This window comes from Dermacentor albipictus, chromosome 1 (assembly GCF_038994185.2).
Source record: "Dermacentor albipictus isolate Rhodes 1998 colony chromosome 1, USDA_Dalb.pri_finalv2, whole genome shotgun sequence".
NCBI classification, from domain to species: domain Eukaryota; kingdom Metazoa; phylum Arthropoda; class Arachnida; order Ixodida; family Ixodidae; genus Dermacentor; species Dermacentor albipictus.
In genome coordinates, this window is record NC_091821.1 from 157,557,129 (window position 1) to 157,573,853 (window position 16,725).

Sequence of the window (16,725 nt, forward strand, 5' to 3'; positions counted from 1 at the left end):
ACTCTGTCTACTATGCCTGCTATCACAATAACTCATGATGGAATTTTATCTTTGTTAGATAACATTAAGCTTTCTTCATCGACAGGCATTGACGAAATCAATTCCAAGCTGTTAAAGAACACCAGACATACCATTACTGCGTATCTGTGTGTCTTGTTTTCTCATTCACTCTCTGTAGGTCACTTGCCAAATGATTGGAAAATGGGGAAGGTTGTTCCTGTCTACAAATCTGGTAAAAAAGATTCCCCACTAAATTACCGCCCCATATCATTAACACGCGTCCCGTACAAAATCATGAAGCATTTCATTTATTCTAATGTAATGGCATTTCTCGATAAAAACTTCTTTCATCCATCTCAGCATGGCTTTCGAAAGGGCTTCTCATGTGAGACCCAACTGGCCATTTTCATTCACGACTTGCATGTTAACCTCAACGCCAACATACTAACTGATGCCATTTTATTAGATTACGCAAAAGCGTTTGATAAAGTGCTGCATCAACGAATACTTTTAAAATTAAGCCAGTTAAGCCTGGACCACAACATTCTGATTCGGATCAAGGAATTTCTGTCTAACCGGTCCCAACACGTCCTTGTTAATAATCATACCTCTGACCCTGTTCCTGTAACATCTGGTGTACCCCAAGGTTCTGTTCTCGGTCCTCTCCTATTTCTAATATATATATTAACGACTTGCCTCAACACTTACCTTGCCAAATCCGAATGTTCGCTGACGACTGTGTAATTTACCAATCAGTTTCTAACCATTGCGACGCAGCAAAACTTCAGCGTGATCTAGACCGGGTCCAGGAGTGGTGCGACCACTGGCTAATGACCTTTCATCCGACTAAATGTAAACTTCTTTCCATTACTCGCCAAAAGCACTTCATTACATTCCCGTACATAATTGCTAACGAACCTATACAAGCAGTAACATCATTCAAATACTTAGGCGTTACTTTGTCCAATGATCTCTCATGGCATGCACATACTACAAACATCATATCATCGGCAAATAGAACTCTCGGTTTTCTGAAACGTCACCTTCGTAACGCTCTCCAACACGTTAAATTACTAGCCTATAAGTCACTTATCCGTTCAAAACTAGAGCATGCGTCACCCATATGGTCTGCACATTAAGCATGTCTCGTAGATGACCTTGAAGTGGTACAAAATTGTGCTGCCTGATTCGTTCACTCATCTTATTCTCACGAAGTCAGTGTTACCGCCCTCAAAGCGGAATCTGGGCTGCAAGCTTTATCCCTCCGCCGACGCATAGCAACACTTTGTCTATTCCATAAGCTTTACCATTCATCACTTAACAGAGCCCCACTACATAACACCGCCCGGATACATGTCTCCTCGCACTGGTCACCAACTGCAAGTTTCCCATACACGTATGAGAACTGTTAATTTTTCAGCATCTTTTTTTCCTCGTGCAGCCAAAGACTGGAACAGCCTTCCTCGCAATATCGTCGTTCTCACCTGTCCATCATCTTTTTCTGCCAATGTGACTGAGTACCTGTTGTCACAAATTTGAGTGTTTTATTTCTTATGTACACTTACCCCTTATGTAATACCCCCTAGTGCGGTATTTAAGGTAAATAAATTAAATTAAATATTGTCTTCCTCTGTGAAACCAAAAACAGAGCTTGCATTGCCAATTTTGTTTCTGCTTTGCTTCTAAAACTTTTGTTGTTGTCTCACCTCTGGTAATGTTTGATACATTGTGTGGCAGACAGAATAGTAACCAGATTTAAATATTTTGGTTGCAAAATATGTGGTTAATTGTAAATATTCCAAATTACTGAATAGTTCCTTTTCAAACAGTCAGCATGTAGTATGCGATTGATACTTTAAATTTCAAATATGCACCCACCTCTGCCTACATTTATTGTTTTTTGTTTAGTTATTTTTCTAGACAAATTACTGTGTTTAAAATATACTGTTGAAAAGATTTGTTAACTACTGTGATGAAAGTATTGCAGAAGACAGTACATGGGAACATAGAAACAGTGAGGTCATTTGTCTATGTGATAATGCCCGCCAATTCCCTCTAGGATGGCCATGACTAGGACAGGGAGCACAAAGAGATTTCACATTCATTGACATAGATGCTAAATTTTGTAATTATGTTTACAGGACTACTAAATGCAAATAAGTCAAGCTGAAAATGATAGACTAGTGCTAAAAAATTTCTAAGGCATCAATATTAGCATGGACAGAGCTTTAGTAAGCAAGAAAATAAGGTAAGTCTAGCACACGATTCGCTATTCAATAGGGTTGGCCTCAGCATTGGCCCAATGATATCGCAGTGCCTCATCATAATTATGTGACTAGAAGTCAGCCACTGATAATCACAAGATGATTACATTACATTTCAACGTGGAAAAATGTTCAATTTGTCCACTTCTATTCTCAAAGAACTCGTTTACCCTTGGATGATGTGGGTGTATTCGCTGAGCCCCATGCTGTCTTTGCTCTCACGTTTTGTTAGCTTTCCATCATGTAATGCTGTACTGGTACTGCTGGCTCACAAATATCATGCTGGCTGCAAGCAGCGGAAAATGCATATATGTAATAAGGTGAGCTTAAGTCGCTGAAAAAGGAGTCCAGCATCACGAGCTGAAGTGTTGTTATTATTATTATTATTATTTGAAAATACTGCCAGCTGCTTTTTAGCAGCCAAAGCAGGAGTGGTACATAGAAAATACAAAGGGATACTGTACAAGCAAAAAAGTCAAAATAAAATTCGAACACAGCAAGCTCACACACACACAGTGCTTCACAGATCATACTTGTACGCTACTGCGCAGAACAATATCTCTGAAACTAATGACATGAGTTGAATAAAAATTCGGTTACGAAAGGAATTGCGTGCTTCGATCACAACTGAGAAATAGCCGATAAGAAAGAGTCAACAGTACGTTTGTTCGTTACCTCTTGTGGAAGCCTGTTCCATTCTCTTATCGTTCTAGGAAAAAATGAAAATTGATAAGCGATAGTTCTAGCCTGGGGTACAATAAGGGTAAGTTCGTGCTTTCCGCGGGTACTTCTACACGTGTTGAACTGTAAGTATTCCTCAAAATTCATTTTAGTTTGGCCGTTCACTATCGTGTAAAGCATCTTCAGACGGTGTAGCTTACGGCGTTCTTCCAGTGTTGGAAGGCCAGACCTTGAACGGAGATCAGATAGTGATACTTGTCTTCCGTAGGCATTAAAAATAAACCTGAGTGCTTTTTTTTGTACTTTTTCCAGCCTATCTGTATCAGTTTTAGTGTGTGGGTCCCAAACGACATCACCATATTCAAGTAGAGGACGCACCAGTGAAGTATAACCAACTAGTTTCGTCTTGCTTGTACAGTGCTTCAGACGTTGCCGCAGTAACCATAGTCTTTTTGAGGCTGTCGAAACTATCTTTTTAATGTGCGCACTCCATCTTAAATCGCGAGATATTTCAATGCCCAGATATTTAAACGTATCAACAAGAGTAACGCGAACGTCGTTAATTTTGTATGCATGCGATAGTGGACTCTTCTTTTTTGTTACGGTCATTTGGGAGCACTTAGGGATATTTAGGCTCATTTTCCAGGTCTGGCACCAATTAGCAATTGAGGTTAGAGAATTACTTAAGAGTAATTGATCATCTTTAGTTTGAATGGCATGATAAACAACACAGTCATCCGCAAAAAATCGGCATTGTACAGCAGTGTCAAGTGAGAGATCATTCAGATAAACAAGAAAAAGTAATGGTCCAAGGACGGACCCTTGAGGTACGCCTGAAAGTACTGGAAGCATTGATGATTTAGAGTCACCTATTTGAACATATTGTTGGCGATGCGTTAGGTAAGAGTCGAGCCACCTCAGAATACGCTCATTTCTAAAGAGATGCTTTAGTTTTAATATCATTTTGGAATGCGACACGCGGTCAAAGGCTTTTTCAAAGTCTAGAAAGATTATGTCGACCTGGCCACTGTTATCAAGAACTGCAAACAAATCATTAGTAATATGGAGTAACTGTGTCACTGTTGAAAGGCCACGCCTGAATCCGTGTTGACTGTTCATGAAGAAATTGTTGCCTTCTAGGAAGCTGCTTAAATGTTTGAAAAGGAAATGTTCTAGTACTTTGCTAGCTGTGCACAACAACGACACCGGGCGATAGTTAGTTACTGTGAGCTTATCGCCAGTCTTGTGTATTGGTACAATTTTGCCTATTTTCCAGTCGGAAGGAACTTCTCCTTTCTCCAAACTTTTGCTAAAAATAACATAAAGATACTTGGCACACCACTCCGCGTATCTAAACAAAAATGCATTGGGGATTTCGTCGGGTCCCGAAGATTTCCTAATGTCTAAGCTAAGCAATGCTGAAAAAATACCTTCTTCTGTGATTATTAGCTCTGGAAGTTCATACATAGTTGCGTGGCTGAAATCTATATTGTTATCGGCACTGCGCAGAAAAACGGACGAAAAATAGTCGTTGTATGCCGTTGCTATACAAGTTGGGTCAATGACGTCCTTATCGTGTATTTTCAATTTGTTAACTGGTTCCTTCTTTTGCGTCAAGTGAAGCCAAAACTTTCTCGGATTGCTGGAAAGAAAGTTGTGCATTTTGACGTTAAAAAAAGTGAATCTGGACGATTTTATTTTCGAACGCAAGTCCGATCGCAGCTCAGCCAAGGTGCCGCTATCTCTCTGGTTTTTAGACGATAATCGTTTTACGCGCCGCTTTATATGAATGATTTCGCGCGTTATCCAGGGGCTTCGACGTTTGCTATTATGTTTTTTCGGGATATATTTGTTCATGCAATGACGCACCGAACATTTGAAGTGCTGCCACAAACTATTAACAGTTGTAAGGTTTCTGTGGCACTGTAAAAAGAAATCATAGTCTAGTTCTAAGAAATCTAATATGCTGACATCATCTGCATTATTAAAATCATAGTAGGTCCTTGGCTTGTTGCGCTCAGCTTTACGCCACAGTTGGCTTTTAAAAAGGACAGAGAAATGGTCCGATATACCGGGCACTATATCAACAGTATAACCTAGTTGACTGACATTTTCGGATATGAAGACGAGGTCGAGAATCGAACTTGATACGGCAGTCTGGCGCGTTGGGGTGTGCACTACCTGGTGTAGATCGAACGCATATGCGATGTCTAGCAACAGATCCGCGTGATGGCATGTTGAAGTAGCACACATCAAGTCCCAGTCTATATTAGGCATGTTGAAGTCGCCACTCATTATAACGCAACTGTAGCGCTTTTTGTTGTCGTATAGAAAGTCGTGTAGTGCCTCCAGCATAGAAATATCAGCATTGGGTGGCCTATAGACAGCTCCGATAAGTGCGTTTTGGCCGGAAAGTTTGGCAGCTATCCACACCATTTCAATCTGCTTATGGTGTGGGACCAGCGTATACTGAGTGCCTTTCTTTATCAGAAGTGCCACACCTCCCCCTCTTGAACAGCGATCATAACGGATGATTTCATGCGTGAGAGGTACAACATCTGCATCATCTATGCTATCGTGAAGCCAAGTCTCTGTTACCACGGTGATGTCAGGATCGTAAGCAATGAGTAAACCTTCTAGATCGTCGCTTTTATTTACAATGCTTCTAGCGTTGACATTCATAAGGATAAAGCTCTGCGTTTGTGAGGAGCTGGCGGCTGAGGAGGGGGGTTGTTTGGATTGCATTGTTGGGTGCAATCATCCCAAGAGCGTGGTCATTGCCTAGTAGACTGAACAAGTTCGTTCCGCGCCTCATTCCAAAAGTAAAGGGTCCCATTAATTCTAACCTTGTCGAAAACAAGGATGACTTTATCCCCTTTGGACCTGTTTACTTTGGTACTTGCCCATAGCTTCTTGCGGATAGACTGTACCCTAGGCGAAAAGTCCTCCGAAATACTGAATTCCGTATCTCGCAATTTAGCACAGCTTTTCAAAATCCTAAGTTTGTCTCTCCCATCAACAAGCTTGAGAATAACTGGACGACACTTATTCTTTGTTGGCTTACCGATTCTATGGATTCGTTCAATGCCCACGTTGGGCAGCTTCAACAGGTCGTCTAGGATATTTTTCGATACTGTCCGCTCAAGAGAGGCAATATCCTCCCCTTTTGCTTCCTTTACTCCAAAAATGATGAGGTTACTGCGTCTGCTTCGGTTCTCGAGGTCGTCAATCTTCAAAAGTAAGCTGTCGACTGTCTCTTGCAAGGCATCAACTTTACTCGTATATTTGGTGATCGTTGAAGCTAAGTTATCCAATTTCATGTCAATGGCGTTCAATTTGTCGGTAGACTCTTTAAGTTTACTGTTCGTTGTTTGCTTGAGGTCTCGTATGTCGTCGAGTATGATTTTAAGAATGTCATCAGTAGAAGGACCCGGATTAGATTCAATGTCCCCACAACATGGTAACAGATTAACAAAACAGTGATACATCATCAATGTAAGATCAAAAATGGACCGTGGGCACGGCAGAAGCAAGAGGCATACGTTGTTGCTACGGTAAGAATGAACCAAATGGTCCTGCCTCACCTGCACAATAAACAAGAAGGGATTCGTGAGACGCATGGTCTCGGTGCCTCCGCCGTGCCCACTGGTCGTGATCCGTGCACTGCAGTCCTTTAAGTACACCCATGTAGGAGACGTAGATGACGTTGGTGTCACGTGAACGTCTGGCGTAGCTCTCCAACCGCGCAGGCTCCATAGACAATCGTCGGCACCATGAATCGATGTGTCAAACCCGGCAACTTGATGCGCAGTCGTAGTGGCATTTGGTTGATTGTCGGTGTTCAGTTCCTCGGCCGGTACAGGTGAAAAAGTGAAAAGGACGGCCTGCACAATAAACAAGAAGGGATTCGTGAGACGCATGGTCTCGGTGCCTCTGCCGTGCCCACTGGTCGTGATCCGTGCACTGCAGTCCTTTAAGTACACCCATGTAGGAGACGTAGATGACGTTGGTGTCACGTGAACGTCTGGCGTAGCTCTCCAACCGCGCAGGCTCCATAGACAGTCGTCGGCACCATGAATCGATGTGTCAAACCCGGCAACTTGATGCGCAGTCGTAGTGGCATTTGGTTGATTGTCGGTGTTCAGTTCCTCGGCCGGTACAGGTGAAAAAGTGAAAAGGACGGCCTGCACAATAAACAAGAAGGGATTCGTGAGACGCATGGTCTCGGTGCCTCCACCGTGCCCACTGGTCGTGATCCGTGCACTGCAGTCCTTTAAGTACACCCATGTAGGAGACGTAGATGACGTTGGTGTCACGTGAACGTCTGGCGTAGCTCTCCAACCGCGCAGGCTCCATAGACAATCGTCGGCACCATGAATCGATGTGTCAAACCCGGCAACTTGATGCGCAGTCGTAGTGGCATTTGGTTGATTGTCGGTGTTCAGTTCCTCGGCCGGTACAGGTGAAAAAGTGAAAAGGACGGCCTGCACAATAAACAAGAAGGGATTCGTGAGACGCATGGTCTCGGTGCCTCCGCCGTGCCCACTGTAACAGACCATTGAGGCGGCGGAGGCACCGCGGCGGAGGCACCGCGGAGGCACCGCGGTGCCTCTGCGGTGCCTCCGCCGTGCCCAGAGGTAACAGACCATTGTCCATGGCAATGAGTCTTCGAAAATGATCAGCAGGTCATGTTCCCGATAGTCGTTTAGTTTGTTTTGTGTCTTGATAATGTAGATAACTGCACTGTCTTGGCTCAGTTACTGGCTGCCATTTCACATTTTATGCATAAAAACCATAGCACCAGCTCTCTACTCGCTGTTCTACTCTGGTACCAGCAAACCGTGGTGAGGATGTTTGCTTCATCATACTGTGTCACACATCCCGGGCGATTTGAATTGCATTGGAGGAATGTGGCATCTTCAATCACAATTTTATCTGCGACTAAGTCGTTTTTTTGCACAAAACAAATGTTACGAGGATTCTGGAAGGGTATAAAACAGTTTACATTGACTTAATAATTCTTCTCAGTGCCCCTTTAAAAGCCAAAATGTTTACACAGAGCACCCTAAATTGGCCCTTAATCAGGGTGTGTACCAACCGGGAAAACTGGAAATTCTCAGGGACTTTAAATAGTCTGGAAATACTCAGGGAAAACTCAGGAATTTGTGCTTCTATCAGGGAAAATTAGCTGTAATTTTATTAAAAGTGAAAGCTGTAATTTTATTAAAAGTGAATGAAAGTCTGGCTAATGCTGGCTCCAGTAACAGAGGAATTGCAACATATCGTATTTAATGCCGTGTCGCCAGCTTAAGGAGTTTCCAGAGTATAGTCAATGACCGATTTTCCATATGCCTGATTTTTCTGACATGCCCAATAGTTTGCACGGCTTCGTGGCACCACCACGTACTCCATAGAGTCAATATGGAAAAACGTCTGAAGTTTGGGATGCAAGAATACTTTGCCGACTGACATTTCGGACTTTTTGCTGTTACTGCAGGTCTGAAACAGCATTAATCAACGCCACCACTGCTGCCATTTTGATTATCTCGCGCCTCCAACCGGCGCTCTAGCACGCAGACCTGCTGGCAGCTGTAGCCACCACAGGGCAATGCCAGGCCTAGCTGCTTCTACGTTCGCTATTAAGCTTTTTAATGGGTGATACCGTTTTTTTTTTCCAAGAATTCGCCACTGTCAGCAATGGCACCAACTCTGCCATTGTAATCCTCCAGATTGGCTTCGAACCTTGGAAAACACAACGCGTTGAATAATGCTGGTTCTCAAAAGTCAGCTTTGCTTCGGTAGAAATGTTAGGCGGTGAAGCATACGCAAATAATTGCGGTGAAGCTTGAGAAGCGTGGGAAGGGGCAATTGTTACGGGAAGCAGTATGTATTCGTTGACTATACATGCATGCATCCCTGTCTCCTGTCACGCTATGAGCACTGATATGCCTAATAAATTTACTGGCAGGCCTCCAGAGCTTCTTCGGATGTGCCTGTAGCGATTTGAGCCGTTAAGGGCAGTTGACTTGCATTCATTTGTTCAGACGTTTTGGCGGCCCTTTGGGAGTCCAAAAAATCGGACGTTGACTGTACAACTGGCCAAGAGGTTGCTTCAAATGGTTCGTGTGGCGAACGCGTGGTGGAAGGAGGATGAGAACAGAAAGGATCCATGCATTGAGGAATGAACGGGAAAGGAATCGTGCCGCCCCCTATTGATAAAGCTTGAACTAAAAAAATAAAGTGTTGGCTAATGCCGAGATGCAGGTGTCCCTCATCCTAACCAAAATAAACTTTAAAGCAGTGCAACCCATCACTGAGGTGTTGTTTGCGGGCTGAGAGTATGTCGGGACAGTTAAGGTTGACTTTCTAGCTATTGAGAGAGAATCTTAGTTGTGACAAAGTTGAGGCCTCATACCAATGAGCTTGCTGTCAGTTGATAGAAATAGATCATATTCGAAAACATTTGCTTCTGTGTGCATCTCCTTTTCAGTGGTATTTGCAAATGTTTTGCCAATGTCCAAAATTATTTGGAATGGGGTTTGCCTTTTTTTTTCTTTCAAACATATTTTATTCGTTGTGCATTTTACTAACACCTTACTTCTGTTTTCTTTTTGAATAAAATAAACTTTACATTTTAACATGCTTACTCGAGAGTGACAGCATCGGGCAGCATGGTGTCAGCCCGTCTTGACATATAACAAAGTTCTGTTTCATTCAGAAAATTTTGCAAAGGCACTCGGGAAAAACCTGGAAAACTCTGGGAATTTGAAAATGTCAACTTGGTAGACACCCTGTTGATGTTCAGATGAATATTCCTTACAAGATAAATATGTTCATGCGTAACTGCCAGGTAATTTCCTGGTCCCTAAGGTGGTGTATCTTAATGCTAATTTTCCATAAAGACTCATTTCATTGCGTTTCATTTCTGGAATGTACCCTTGCAGACTTGGATGTTCTGTTCATGGCAAAGTGCATAACGTGGAATATTTTGTTTTGCTTTTCAGTTCTGATATTCTAACATTCACCTAATGCATTGAATGGGTGGTTTCATTGGTGTCTATTACAGCTTCCTTCATACCAGTAGTGATGATAAAAAATGCTTTTGGTCAAGCAGAGTAGCCTTTGCCTGTTTTCTTTTGATTTGAAAAGAAGTATAGCCTAAAATGTGTCTGGACTATCATCTTGTGACAGAAAGGTACATTGTAGAAATTAGCTTCGTTTTGTGTTGTGCTTTCTCTTATGACATTTGATTTTTGTAGACATTGTGCTGGAGTGTAACAAGATTTAGTAACAATTAATTTTTTTTCAGCTTTAATTTAGTGGTTTCTACACTCAAGGGTCATTACATTCACCTGCATTTCCCAAAGTAGTTGCTGTGGTTTCCTGTTTGTCATTAGTGCAGCTTGGCAGCACTTGTATGTCACAAATTGCTCTGCATGGTGCAAGCTTTATGCAGAATGTGTTCACAGTGGTTTCTTAAGTCGGAGAGATAGCATGGTCATGACGCAATAAGCATATAGCTTGTTCTGCACCAGCTGAATGCAGGTGCTAAACTGGTATGAATTGGTTCGCTAAGTGCCAAGTGAATCAAATGTACCTTTATTAACTAGTTTAAAGAGTATTTTTTTATTTTAGCGTGCAGCCATTACAAAACTGGTTTATTTTCTTGTTTTGCAGTTGTTGTACTAGTCGCAATTTGTGGAGATGCTTTTGCCAGCCGCCGTAAGTGTCTTTGCCTTTTTTACACTCATTCATTAGCATGTGCCTTTGTTCTGCCTTACGATAGGATACAATTACAAACTTCAGAAGTCCTTGCAAATTCTGTTTTCAGATCTAACCTGATCTCTCTTTTCCTTTTCTTTTTTCTTTTCAGCAAGCAGACTTGGTAGTGAACTTCTGAAATGTTTGTGTAAAGCATTGCTGTTCATTGAGAAAAATTTTACATTGATAACTTCAGTCTCCTGACTAGTTATTAAGCATCCCTCAAGGCATTGTAAACAGATGGGTACAGTGTATAAATCACATGGTGGGATGATTGTGTTTGTAAAGTATTACATCGATCTGTGCGACGAAAATAGCCAAAAATTAGAGCAAAAGCCAGTGCACCCGTCTTTCACGACCCTCTTCCTCTCAGCAGTTACTGATGGCATTTATGCACAAATATTCGCAGTAGTGCAAAGAGCTGTGAAACTGCCTCTAGAAATGTGAGAAATCTGTGGTGCAGCAACAAAACTATGGAGACAAAAAAAAAAGGAGGTGTGGTTGATGTGAATGTTGTGTAGGCCCTTGGCTTTGATATATAAGAGAGGAATTTCACTTGCCAGCACTGGTTAGCGTAAGGTCACAATAGCTTTGTAACCCGTTTGGGTATTCTGGGCCACCTCAATGAGTGTAAAATTCAATGTGATATTGTAGGCCTTGGCTTGTCCTTAGATTCTCCTGCCCAGCAAGAGCACTTGTGGGATTCTCACCCGTGCTCTTGGGACAAAGGAATGACAACACAGTAGGGCAAACAATCACAAGGGCATTTATTGCACCTTTCATAGACTAATGCCTGCTAGCCGAGCTGCTATCCACGAACATGCCGATGGGCGCTTCACAAATCGCGGAAGTCCGACTCACCGCGACCGGATAACGAGCTAATATGTTCGCCCCATGCTGGACACCAATGCTTGGTCGATCGCGCGTACGGTGGCGTGTTCGAACGAGGTCTTGCAGAAGCGTGGATCGGCGCACGTGCGGAACGTTCGCGTGGCTTAACGATCCCGAGCCAAAGAGAAAGAGCCTTCTCCTTTCCGCACCCAAGTAACCCCGCTGTTAGGTGGCGTTAGCAGAGCCACGCTCGCGCCAACTCGCGATGCGCTTCAACCACACCGACTGCCGCGGGCATCAAGCCACGCGGCAAACCCAGATTACAGGAAACGGGAGCTATGCAGGAAAACAACATATCAGGGGACACGTGAAAGTCGCGCTGCCCCACACAATATATCCCCTTGTTTTCAGAGCTTCTGCTTAGAGAAGTGCCCTATGTGATCATACTGGGGTTATTCCACGAGAGATCAAACACGCCTGTCTGCTTGAACCTTTGTTTTGTATAGTTATTTTATACCGTAATAATTCGAATCTAGGCCGATAGTTTTTTTAAAATAATCATATTCCAAACTTTAGGGTCGGCTTAGAGTCGAGGATTTTAAAAAACACGCAAGTTTTTTATTGAAACTACTAAATATGTGCATAGCTAACGCCATCTAGAAAAGTCAGTATCGCAGCCGCTACTAGCCGTGCCAGTAGCCAACCGTACACAAGCGAGGTCGCCATTTTGACCTGTGTCGTGTCGTCTTTATCGGTGTGCGGCATGGTGTTATCGCGATGGCACCAAGCAGGAGATGCCACTACGGTGCCGCTTTCAAGTGAGAAGTTGTGATAGCCGCAGAGGCATCGTTGACCCTTCGCGCCGGGCGGGTCTTCGGCTTCGACAAGAAAAACGTTCATCGTTGAAGGGGACAATGACAGCAGCTTTTTGCGTGCGCCGCAACGAGGATGACAGTTAGCGGACCAAAGAAAGGCCGTCAACACGAGGTGGAGACAGTTTTGGCCGACTTTGTTCGGACGCAGAGAGCAGCTGCCCTTCTAGTGACAACAGAAGTGCTCCAAGCAAAAGCTAGGGAACTTTCGAGCAAGCAAGGCCTAAAGCCAAAGGATTTCAAAGCCAGCCAGAGCTGGCTTCAGAAATTCATGAAGCGCTTCGGCGTCAGCCTCCGACGTCGCACTTCAATCACCCAGAAGCTTCCAATGCCGAGGGATTTCGAAGAAAAGCTGATTGCTTTTCAGTGCTACATGCGGCGAAAGAGAGAAGTGGCAGGCTGCAACCTTGGGCAAATCGGTAACGCCGACCAGATGGCTGTGTATTTTGATATGCCAGTGGCGTACATTGTGAATGAAAAGGGTGCCAAGGAGGTGAAGGTGTGCTCTGCGGGCTACAAGAAGCAGCGCGCAACTGTGATGCTGTGCTGCACAGCTGACGGACATAAACTCCCTCCTTATATGATAATTAAAAGGAAGACACTGCCTGCTCGAGAAACTTTTGCAATAAATCTCATAGTGCGGGCAAATGAGAACAGGTGGATGACGGGTGCGATGGTGGAAGAGTGGGTTAAGACTGTGTGGTGATGGTGTCCCGGAGCCCTTTTGACAAAGAACTCGCTCCTTGTAGTCGCCTCTTACCATGAGCACTTGACCAACAACGTGAAGGCTGCACTCACCCAAGCGAACACGGACTTTGCTGTCATACTGAGCAGCATGACGGGCTAGTTGCAGCCACTTGATGTCTGCATCAATAAACCTTTCAAGGATCGTCTGCAGAAATATTACACGGACTGGTTCACTGACGAAGACCACATGCTAACGGCAACGGGCCGCATCAAATGTGCATTGCTATCGCAGCTGGCGGGCTGGGTAGCTGCAGCATGGGTCGACATCCCAGGTACTTTGATTGTGCGTGCCTTTAAAACGTGCAGCATATCTAATGCGCTTGACGGTACCGAAGATAGTGCACTGTTTGAAGGTGACAGTGACAAGGAACACAGGGACGAGCCTAGCAGCGACGATGGCGTTGAATGAGCTCTGCACGTTCAGATTCTATAAATGCGGTTTGCATTTTGTGAACGCTGTCCTCGCTTTTTTTGTTCGACCTACATTCGAGGTAATATGTATATATATATATATACTTTTGCTGGCTTTGGACTTTAGGGATCGGCTTAGAATCGGGGTCGGCCTAGATTCGAGTAAATACAGTATGTCATATAAGAATATTCAGACTGCATGGAACCGAAAATATTATTCCGAAAATGTTCCCAGCAAGCCAAAAAAATATTTGAAGGTGGTGGCACAAACGTCCTATTGCTTTCCACAATATTTTCAGATTTCACTACTAAGTTAAATGCAAACTAAAAATGTTGTGTCAAAAACCTTTTCTGCTCATTTTGATACACTTCACAGTGAATTAGTTCTGTGCATTTTTTGTATGCTGTCACAAACTAAAAATTTTTTTTTAAAGTCCAAACATGGCCGAAATCAGATAAATTTAGCAACTTTGATGCATCTTGGCCAGTTTTCTATTTCACAACGAAACTTGAAAAAAGTGTCAGACAACGATCTATTTGCAATATTTGTAGAAAATATTGTGTTTCTACAATTAAACACAAGAAAAAAAATAGTTAAAGAAGTTTTTTCAAAAACTAATTTTTAAAAAATAAAGGGAACTCGGGTTACAATTTTAAAAAATGTTTTAGATGGAAGTCCACTTATGTAGTCCAAAATCAGGGGGGCGATGTTTCCTCGTTTGCTTATTCACAAAATATAACGGGCCAAAGTGGCCCATGTTGAGTGTGCTGGCTTCAGTACCTTTGCTGGTTGTTTGTCAGTTTGCATTGTACGCAAATCTATAGTCGGATACAACTTTAGAAAAAAGGGGAGGCCCCGCTGGCCCCGCCCAGATGACCGAAGCGCGACAGCCGATTGCCTCCGCGACGAAAGTAATCCCACTCAAAAAATCATGCTTCTGAAACACGCAATTCTCGGTATAAACAAAGACTTTTGTATTTTGATGACTGGTTTAGTAGAGCTCTCATGTGCTACAGCACATACCGGATCACGACAAAAAAATAACCCCGTGCCTTCCACAACGCTTCCTGTCGTCTGCTCTTTCGCTTCATTGAAAGTGGCAAAAGTAGAAAGAGCAGCTCTGCATGGCTTTTGCGCTTGTTTACGTGTACACGGCACATTTACTACTCTTTTTCCGAGCTTAAAATGAATCAGTTGTTATTGGACAAGTACTTATATAAAACAATGCATTTATCACAACCATTACAAACCTGGGGCGTGTATACTCAAGGCAGGAAAGGTACAAAAATGCTTCATTCATCGTATTAAATAAACACTCATGGTGTTAAATAGCATAAAATTTATATTTTTTTGGTTTTTTGCTTCACAAATATTTTCCTTTTTTTTTGCGAGCCTGAAATTTTGCCAGGCCGCGCAAGGCATTCCGTGCGAGTTTTCCGACATGGAGCCCAACGAGGTGACATCGGAATGCGTTTCTTTGTTGCCGAACGAGCCTTGTGTCAACTCGATGTCCACACCACCAAGGAACCTCGACAAGAACAAGAGTGGCCACATCCTGAACAGCGATTCACGCAATATGATCCTCCACTGCTACACGTATTGGTGTAACAGGGAGCCTGAAGGGGGAGCGCAGCGTCCTGGCGTGAGCAGGCTTTCCAACACATGCAAACTTTACGCTTGCACTGCGTTATGGTAGCTGCATGCAGGCTGTTTCACAACACACGTGCGAATAGAAAATTCACGGCGCTTGGCGATGAAACCTGCGTTAAGGGTGGAAGATAAACATGACCTTCCGTTCAGCGTGCTAACACGAATGACAACCCAAAGCACGCATTATTGATAAACTCCGGTAGAAATTGTCACGGAAGTGGTTAGAGCACAACACTGTTGTTCTTGAGTGCTTGAAGTTGTTTCGCTTCACAGCAGCCTCCCACTTAGCTGAAAGCTGCTCTTCTTGCAGGAACTAATGGAACATCGGAACATCGTCGCGGCCGCTGGTGTTCGTGGAAGCATAGGCTGCACAGAATGTCAGCATGATGGGCCTACAAGTTCAATTGATGCTGCGCATGTCAACTAGCACTCCTATATACACACAAACAAAGGAATGTAGGGTCGAGCGAAGCAGATTAGGATGGCACGCACGCAGAAGCCCGGTCAGGCATGGTCGCGAAGACTGCAAAGGAACGGAACACCAGTGCTGACGTCACTATGCCACGGTTTCCGGTCTCCGCTCGCAGCGTCAGCAGCAGCGTGCGGCGCTCGACGGGGGGCGGAGCTACAGCACAATTTTAACCGATTGCGTCGCTCCTAAGTGAAAAATCCCCCCCAAAATTTTGCCTGCATAATTTATAAGGTTCCCGCATCCGTATATGAGTGCCTTATTGAACTCGACAGACTCTTCAGCTTCCCTTTAAATGTTGTCCGTGAATGTGTCCAGAGTTCAAAAAGAAAATTACGCACACAGCTTCACTGCGTATGTATCTTTCGTACCACTGTTGTGCTACCGCTGTACAAGCAGAAAAGCTAGATTTGCAGCTTGAAAAGTTTCGTGACACAAGGCCTGCAGTGCAGCACATTTTAAAGCACTGGGATCACTTTTGCAAGCTTTCTCCTGAGCTAGACATCCAACAGCATCAAAAACAAGGTATCCTCACCTTTCCTTGAAATGGACTGGATCAACCCGTTGCACACATCGTGCGCAGGACTTACTCCTCAATACTTTTACCAGATCATCTGCTTTTCACTAGGGTACACAACAGTAAATTCTAATGTCATCTACGACATTAGGCTATCTGTAATCAACTCAAGAAAGCTAGATTATCCTATGAATCTTTTAAAACAATTTTTCCACTCTCTTGAGGCTAGAATGAAAACATCTTTGACGGTAGTGCGTCTGGTATGGTACAAGAGTTTTAAAAAATTATTAACTCCAACCAATATTTTATTTGAAACCCAACTTTTCGGGACCAGCTCGGTCCCTTCTTCAGGGGTGACTAAAATGTGGCCTAGCAGCAGCATGGTGGCTCGGCACCAATTTTTTACGGACTCCCAAAAATTCATAAACCTGACGTTCCACTACACCCCATTGTCGACTTCACCACCTGACCTCTTGGTGTCCTCTCGGCCTACCTTCATCGAGTCCTCTCCCCCCTGACTG

At 43.6% G+C, this 16,725-nt stretch overlaps 1 protein-coding gene and 1 long non-coding RNA gene across 2 annotated transcripts in view; both read left to right on the plus strand.

Moving 5' to 3' along the window:
• Nucleotides 1-2,217, plus strand: part of LOC139056029 (uncharacterized) — a 33,672-nt gene extending 31,455 nt beyond the window's left edge. Inside the window, exon 3 of the long non-coding RNA XR_011512100.1 lies at nucleotides 2,142-2,217. This is a non-coding gene — a long non-coding RNA (uncharacterized lncRNA). The remainder of the gene's footprint in view (nucleotides 1-2,141) is intronic.
• The window catches only part of LOC135916575 (cubilin-like), a 259,475-nt gene that overhangs the window by 48,832 nt on the left and 193,918 nt on the right, over nucleotides 1-16,725 (plus strand). Inside the window, exon 3 of the mRNA XM_065450011.1 lies at nucleotides 10,623-10,667. Within this exon, the coding sequence (XP_065306083.1) occupies nucleotides 10,623-10,667 (45 nt within the window). The remainder of the gene's footprint in view (nucleotides 1-10,622; nucleotides 10,668-16,725) is intronic.